The sequence below is a fragment of the Monodon monoceros genome, unplaced genomic scaffold (genome assembly GCF_005190385.1).
Source record: "Monodon monoceros isolate NGI ecotype Baffin Bay Population unplaced genomic scaffold, NGI_Narwhal_1 Super_Scaffold_4, whole genome shotgun sequence".
NCBI lineage: Eukaryota > Metazoa > Chordata > Mammalia > Artiodactyla > Monodontidae > Monodon > Monodon monoceros.
Genome location: NW_021703781.1, coordinates 64,828,368 through 64,836,568, shown reverse-complemented (window position 1 = coordinate 64,836,568; position 8,201 = coordinate 64,828,368). Strand labels below are relative to the sequence as shown.

Below are 8,201 nucleotides of genomic sequence, written 5' to 3'. Positions count from 1 at the left end.
TTTAATCATTTTGAGTTTAATTTTGTATATGGTGTTTGAGAATGTTCTAATTTCATTCTTTTACATGTAGCTCTTCAGTTTTCCCAGCTCCAGTTATTGAAGAGACTGTCTTTTCTCCATTGTATATTCTTTCCTCCTTTGTCATAGATTAATTGACCATAAGCACATGAGTTTATTTCCAGGCTTTCTATCCTGTTCCATTGATCTATGTGTCTGTTTTTGTGACAGTACCATGCTGTTTTGATTACTGTAGCTTTGTAGTATACAAAGCTATTTTTTGGGCTCTTCTAAACACATGGGTAGAATTATAGTAGTCACCTATTCCAGTAGTAATTCTTTCCAAGGCAAGGAACTTGAGCTTTGGGGGTCTGGCTTATAACAGTTAACAATAAGGGAAGGGCACTTGGGGATTCATCAATGAATGAAGCACAACTCTGCCTCATTCCAGTGAGGGGTAGGGAGGTGGACAGACAGTAAAATATATGTCAGATGGAGTCATATATTATGAAGAAAGCAGGTGGGACAGTCTGATGGAGGTGACATTTAAAGTGGATGAGGGGACAGATCACATGTCTCTGGGAGTATCTGCATTTTAGGCAGAACAACAGGCTGGAATGTGGCTGGCGTGTTTGAGGACAGGAAGGCAGCCATTGTGGTGCAGTTGGAATGAGTGAAGGGGGCGTGTGAGAGGAGGTCAGGGAGACAGTGGGAGTTAGATCGACATGGAGGGAAGTTAATTCCTGCCTGCCCTTCTGTTTCAAATATCCAAGAATAGATGTTTCCTCAGCTCTTCTGGGCTCAGGGTCTAGAAAGACCATCCAGGAACAGTCTCCTTAATTCCGGTGAGAGACCAGAAAGGAACACTGTTCAAGACTACTTGGATGATAAAGGAGAAAGAACATGAATTGTGCTCAGTTGGAGTTAGGGTTCGACTGGTATTTATTTTATTATTCACAGCTGTGGGATAAGAAGGCCTGGTCTTCAACGTAGCTATCAAACCTGGTGGCATTCTAGAATCACCTGGGGACCTTTTAAAAATCCTGATGCCCAGGCTGTACCCCTGACCATGTTAATCAGAATCCCTTAAGTGTCCGCAGGCCTCAATATCTTTTTAAACTCCCAGGTAATTCTAGTGTGTATCCAAGTGTGAGAGCCACTAGCTTACATGATTGTTAAGGGGTCCTGTCTGAGGCTGGTTCTCGTCACAGTCTGTGGGGAAACACACACCACAGCTTAAGCTATCTGCAGTGGTTTATTCTGAATGCTGAACATTTCCAAGTGGAAGCAGCACGTGTTGAAGGGGTGTAAGGTACAGCAGGAACTGAGTCAGGGGAGGAAAGATCAGTCACTTCCTTCCCAGAAGGTAAGCCTGCTGTGCAGGCTTCATGCTTGCCCATAGGTCTTCATTCCCAGTTCAGGAGGTTGTTACTCAGTGCTTGCTTCATTTACTGGAAAAATGCACTTGACGTGAGTTTCAGCTCCTTCCCCCACAGCTTCCAGCTCAGCAGCAAACTGTCGGGAAGAGGTTCAGTTACCAGGTATACTGCAGAAAACACTTTCAGGACATACTTTTTGGACAAAATGTCATAGGCCCAGTTTTAAATTCTCCCAAGTCAGAGAAACTACAGGGTTTAGGAAACCCTGAGTGATCAAACTTTTCCCTTCTGGACACAAACTTCAGTGGACACAGAAGTACAAAGAAGAAATTTGTCTCACAGATATGATTAATTAATATTGTGATAGCTTAAAACTCAATTTTAGTGGTTTTGTGGAATGGTTAGAAAACATGAATTATAAACAGCTTTTCAGAACTTAAAGTTCTCTTAATTTGAACACTGGAAGGCCTAAATGTTGAGACTGCCAACAATTTAGGTTTACTAGAAAACATGGAAGAATTCCCAAAGGGTCACTTTGGCCCTTGAACTAGTTACACTTATAAAGGTTGGAGATCACAAGGAAGGAACAAAGATACAAATGGACCTTGAAGAAAGGTATCTTGATAGAAGTAGCCCTAAATGTCAGCAACATTTAAGATGGGAAGGACAAGAGTTATTTAGTTCAAGGCTAAGCTTCCACATGGTAAGTTCTCTCACTTAATATTTTTAAAAAGCCCTGAAACTATGGTTTTATAATTTAGTAAGTAGCTACAACAACAGACAGGAGGAAAGACAAAAAAATGAACATAAGATTAGTTTTTAATCCATATTCCCACAAGGCAGGCTACCTCTGAGCCCCTCGCAGCCATAAGTACCTTAACCTACTCCTGGATTTTCTCGTACAGACTGTTGATTTGAGTCCGAAAGTATTTGGCAAGCTCTCCCCTCTTTGCTTTCAAGGTTGGTGTCAAGAGCCCGTTTTCAATGGAAAATGGCTCTGGATGAAGATAGATGCGTTTGACCTGGGAGGGAAGATGCACGCATACGTGTTTAATAGTGATGTGGACGGTTCCGCAGAGCCCTCTAAATGCTATGTGAAGAACCTTAAAGAATATTTCCCCTTATAAAAGTGGCGTTGATGAAGTGGGAGGGTAAAGAGAAAGGTAACACATGCCCATTCTCACACACTAATAATTTGGGAAAGACATGAGTGGAGAAGGAGGAGGAATAATGAACAGCATGAAGGGGCTAGACAGGTAAATGCAAAGGTTACTGTCATTAATGGACTAATAGTACCTCTAAAATCAGTTCCTTGGAAACTACTTTAAAATTTTAAACCCCATTATAAATGCGAACTTTAAAACTTTATGACATGAGAGACCAGGTATAACATGAGTAGTACATACCTGTTCAAAGGATTTAAGGCCACCTTCTGTCCCAGTTTTCTGCAAGTCTTGTAAAATGCTTTCCTTTATAACCTAGGAATATAAAACAGCTCAGAGCATGGCTGTTGAAAAAGAGCCTAAAGGAAAGGCTGAGCATGAACCAATTCAAAATGCCTGCTAAGCTCATCAGGATAAAAGCAGGATATGGGGGTATGTGCCAGCACATGTGATACCTAAATGTTGCTCAAAGAAAAAAAGTCATGGGAAGAAAAAACAAATCTAACTGGTAGCAGGGGTTTTCTCTGGATGGCATTATTTAATTCCTCATTTTCGAGTTATTTTTTCCACAATGCACATGCTACTATAAAAAGAATAGGGATTTTGGTTGTTTTTAAATTCCCCATCCTCTCTTCCAGTCTAATAAAAGCAGTCAGTCCACGCCCAGCAAGGGTCTGTTCTTCCAGAGAGGAGGCTCTAGGCAGCTGTGGGTGCCCAAGCTGGGGAGGCCTCCCCTTCCCACGACGGGCCAATGGGTGGGCATAGGCTTTTCTGAGTGAGACTTACTTGGTTTTGGCACAGTTCTTCAAACGAGCCCTTCACCCCAAGTTTGGCTGCAAATGAGGGAAGCACATCTGGGTCAGGGACCACCACTCCCACCAGGAATGACTGGAAAGGAAACAGGCATGTGAACTAGCGCAGCACTGCCCCCCAGTGGGGAAAGAAAGCGTTACCTCAGAATGCATGATTGTACCCAAGCCCTGAAATTCAGTGCTGGCGTCCTACAGTTTTCTCACCATATATTTCAAACCCTCATGGAACTCTGATCCCATTTTCCCACTCAACATTTCTACAAAAATGTTCTATTCAAACATGAATAGAAGTGGAGCTCAACATTAAGCTTAAAGCATCTCTGGCCTGTCCATGTCAATCCTCCCCCACTCCCAAGAAGCTAAGTTTAAGTGCAGTATATATAAGACAGTTTGTGCCAGAAGAACTATTGTAGTGGAAACGAAGTGCACCATGGGGCTCTTCTAATGAATGGCTACCCTTTAGTATAACTGTTTTAACAGTTCTACTGACTTGTTTACAGAGTCTATCATAGTTTCAAAGAATTTTTTTTTTCATTTATAGTGCCTTATTTGAGGTTTGGAGTGTGGCTTCATTTCTTTAGTTTTATAAGCTCAGATATTCTCATCCTAAATCTACCTATACAGATTTCCTTTAGCTATGGAAGTTGGCATGGTCTGTGCCTGAAACTGGCTGTTGTTAAGACAATATATATTACCCATAAGCTTTCCCCATGTACAAAAATTTGCAACACCAGGCTACTCCTGATGTAGATATCTTCTATCTTCTCTGGAGCAATGTATTCTCCTTGGGCCAGCTTGAAAATGTTCTTTTTTCGGTCGATGACCTTCAGAGTTCCATTCTACAGGAGACAGAGATAACACCATCAGTGTTTCTGAGCCCTACTGAGTGATGTCAGTGAAGAGAGAGGTGAAGTCAGAGGTAATCTTCCTTCTTTAAACTTGACCTCTCCATTGACCTTTGGGCAATCTTTCCTTTCTCTTTCTTGGCTTTGGGGAAAGGGGAGGAAGGCAGCTTTCTTCAAAACCTGTCTATACTGCGTGTGTCTTTGAAGAGTCAGTGGGCAGTCTTGGAAAAAGTCCCTTGGACCCACTGGCATTGTGTAAATGGTTGCCTCATCCAACAAAGAAATTTTGCAGCTCTGAATTTCCAACAACTTAATTTCCAATTACTCCTTTTCCAGAACTCTCAGGAATAGGGAAGGTGTTATCTTTTATTAAGACTTTTGAATTAGCTCTCCCCCTCCTTGACTCCCTTTTCTGTATCCCTCCTGTTAGGTCCGGGAGCAGGCTATACAGCTCTACTGTGCCACTGCTAATCAAGCAAGTCAGTAATTGCGCTTGTTAGGACAGAAGCAGGCTGGGGAGGGCTCTCTGACCAGCCACCAGAGGTCATTTGCAGCTTCATTTCTCTGGGCTAATTGGTCTGAGGCGCTTAGGTTTTTAGGGATTTGAATTATAGAATTGGGACAAGTGGCAAATACAGTCCACGTGATCACACCCTGAACAGCGCAGCAGACTGAACCAACCCTGGAACTATTAACAAGGCCGACTCAAGAAATTAGCCATCAATTCAGCCTAACAGACATTATCTGAAAGTGATTAATAAGGCTCAGCCCTTTACAATTCCAGTGGGAGGACACATCTGTTGCCTACATTGTAGGCTTATAAGAACTGAGAACTCTTCGTTATGCAGAAACAGATCTGTTAGCAAAATACCACTAGACCCAAATCTATGAAATACATCATTAGAACCAGGGTTCTTAGAGATCTGTTGTCAGATATTCCTTGAATATCACTTAAATCTTGAGAATATTGAGCAAGAAGGGAGTTTTAAATCTAGTTACATTCCTGCTCCCCCAGCACATAGTAGACAAAAACCTTCCAGAGAGAAAAGCTCTTGGAATATCCTCCACAGGGGTTTAAGGCTCCATGATTACCGTGCCTTAATTTCCTCTCTTAGGAAAACAGAGGGGGTTGACAGAGACTACTTACTGCCAATTGTTAGCAAGCTATGCTTTTAAAAAGTCTCAGTGTCTTCCACCAAGAGAGGCTGTGAAGGTCACCAAGGGGCAAAAACTAGCCTCTGCATACACCTTGTTTAGAAATCCTGCGTCCTTGTTTTGATATGTCTCCATATATAAGTGGAAAGAAGCTTATCCCTTTGAAACTCATAAAAGGCAAACACTATAGGCCCATGGAGTTACCACAATTTCTTCCTCAATAAAAGTAAAAATCAACAACAACAAAATAGACTACTACACTTCTTCTTTGGAAAAGTCACCTAATTTTCCTCTGTAGGGACTCCCAGAAGTTTTGAAGCAACACCCACCGGGAGCCAGCGGCCAATGTCTCCTGTGTGAAGCCAACCATCCTTGTCCAAGGCTTCCTCTGTCTTCTCAGGGTCCTTCAGGTATCCCTTGAACACATTGGTGCCCTTGATGCAGATCTGCACATAAGATGGTACAAGGTGGTGACAATAGCAAAGGCTGCTGCAAAACACCTACTTTCCTACCACCTTGAATCATTTGATGCTTTCCACTAATGTATGAAGAGCACCAGATTTTAATCCCCATTGTGGGGACTGGAAAGTTAGGCTCAGAGACACTGAATTCCTTGCTAAAATTCTGAATAGAATCAAACACAAACCTGTTCACAATTGTGTGCTTTTTCTGATGCAAACGTCCCCACGATGATTGTCTGAAAATGACTGCCTGGCACAGCCTACCCACCTGTCCTTCGTTGTTCACTGCAAAGTAGTTCATATCAGCCACATCTTCCAGCTTCACATGATTGCAAGCGATGGGGACTCCAACGTGGCCTAAAACACACCGTAATGAATCAGCCAGGGTACCGCGAAACGGTGATAATCCCAGCCATATTTCAGAGAGATTTATGTATTGATTCTAAAGGAATAAAACTGAAAAGTCATCTGGCACCAGTGCTGGAGAGCCAAGATAGGAAGCCCCGGACCAAAGCTTAGGTTTGGCATCTGCCACATTCATCCACAGCACTGAGGTTATCTAAACGCCTGCGTCCTGGTTCATCTAGAACTCCTCCCAACCACTGAACCTCCTGCCCAGTTGACAAAGAACCTACCTGATTTCCAATCCCCAGGTGATGTAATTGTACAGCCAGCAGTGCATTCTGTTTGACCGTAAGCTTCGTATACCTGCGCAAACCAAAGAAGGGCTTTGAGACTTACTCGAGATAAAGCAGGAGCCGGCCGTGCCCTATGGCAAGACATGAGGAAAGCAAGGTCTCTGAGAGTTGGAGGACACTTAGTGTCCTAATACCTTGAATTTATGCCTGAGCTGCTAAATCTTTACAACTGTGGATTCACTCAAAAACCAAAAGGGTCCAGAAATAGACCAAAGTATGGAAACATACTATACTTTGGGAAATGTGGCATTTCAGGCTGATGGAAAAAAGCAAGTTATTCATTGAGTGATGGGCAACCCAATGGCAATCAGACTTGAGCCAAGGCAATGGAGTGCTACTGAAGGAGCTGAAGAAAGTGAGTAGCATTTTTTAAGGGAAATAGCTATGGTTTGGAACAGAGGTTGGCAAACTTTTTGTATATGAACCAGATAGTGAATATTTTTGACTTTGTGAGCCACTTGGTCTGTATTTCAACGACTTAACTCTGCCAGTGTAGCACCAAAGCAGCAGCAGACGATATGTAAATAAATGGGTATGGATGTGTTCCACTGAAATTTTACTTATAAATACAGGCAACGGGCCAGATTTGGCCTGTGCTGCAGTTTGCCCGCTCCTGGTATAAAGGATAATCTTGACTGGAGAGGGGATGCGGGGACGTAAGTGCATGGGCTGCAGTGGGGCTATGGCCTGTCATAGGCAGAGCTGGTGGAGAAGGAGAGGAAGGCATTTCTGGGAGGGGTGTGGCAATAGGACCTTCTGACCTATTGGTTTTAGGGAAAGGAAGGTATTAAGACCGGCCAGGAGGATGCTAGTTTGAAAGACCAGAGGAACTCTGACTTTGGCATCAATTCAGAACCTTTTTTCTTTCAACATCTTTATTGGAGTATAATTGCTTTACAATGGTGTGTTAGTTTCTCTGTATAACAAAGTGAATAAGCTATATGTATACATATATCCCCATATCCTCTCCCTCTTGCATCTCCCTCCCACCCTTCCTATCCCACCCCTCTAGGTGGTCACAGAGCACCGACCTGATCTCCCTGTGCTATGCAGCTGCTTCCCACTAGCTATCGATTTTACATTTGGTAGTGTATATATGTCCATGCCTCTCTCTCACTTCATCCCAGCTTACCCTTCCCCCTCCCCGTGTCCTCAAGTCCTTTCTCTACACCTGCGTCTTTATTCCTGTCCTTCCCCCCTAGGTTCATCAGAACCCTTTTTTTTTTAGATTCCATATACATGTGTTAGCATACAGTGTTTGTTTTTCTCTTTTAGGCCGTTGTTTCATTCATGTTGTGCATGTTGGCCGAATGAATGAACTACTTAGCCATTTGTGGAAAAACAAATATGAGAGTGTATCTGTACTCAAGCCCATTTACTAAATTCCAGGTGGAGCAGAGACTTACTTGGAAAAAAGTAAAACCGTAAGGCTACCAGAAAATCTGGACGAAAACAGATTTATGCAATATTGAGGGTTAGGAGGCCTGTCTAAACAATTATAGAGCCACATAGAAAAGGTGACTGACTACATACACATGTGAAACTTTTATATAGCAATACATAGTACAAAAAGGTGAGACTAGGAAAAAATATTTCTAACACAACAAAGATTGATTTTATGACCATACGAAGAACTCCTAGGAAGCAAGGTGAAAGAGAACCAAATTATCCTTTGCTCATTTTTCTGTAAG

The 8,201-nt window shown here is 42.6% G+C and overlaps 1 protein-coding gene across 5 annotated transcripts in view; it reads right to left on the bottom strand.

Annotated features, from left to right (window-relative positions):
- Window positions 1–202: 202 nt before the first annotated feature.
- ACSL5 (acyl-CoA synthetase long chain family member 5) overlaps window positions 203–8,201 on the bottom strand; it is a 45,506-nt gene continuing 37,507 nt past the window's right edge. For 4 of the 5 annotated variants that reach the window (XM_029245655.1, XM_029245656.1, XM_029245659.1 and 1 more), the window contains exons 15-22: window positions 6,448–6,520; window positions 6,081–6,169; window positions 5,681–5,797; window positions 4,047–4,190; window positions 3,326–3,427; window positions 2,783–2,854; window positions 2,252–2,398; window positions 203–1,512 (exon numbers count right to left, since the gene is read on the bottom strand). In XM_029245655.1, coding sequence (XP_029101488.1) covers window positions 2,258–2,398; window positions 2,783–2,854; window positions 3,326–3,427; window positions 4,047–4,190; window positions 5,681–5,797; window positions 6,081–6,169; window positions 6,448–6,520 — 738 coding nt within the window. In that variant the 3' untranslated portion in view covers window positions 203–1,512; window positions 2,252–2,257. Of the gene's footprint in view, window positions 1,513–2,174; window positions 2,399–2,782; window positions 2,855–3,325; window positions 3,428–4,046; window positions 4,191–5,680; window positions 5,798–6,080; window positions 6,170–6,447; window positions 6,521–8,201 lie in introns of those variants that run through there. The other variant, XM_029245658.1, reaches the window with a different exon arrangement.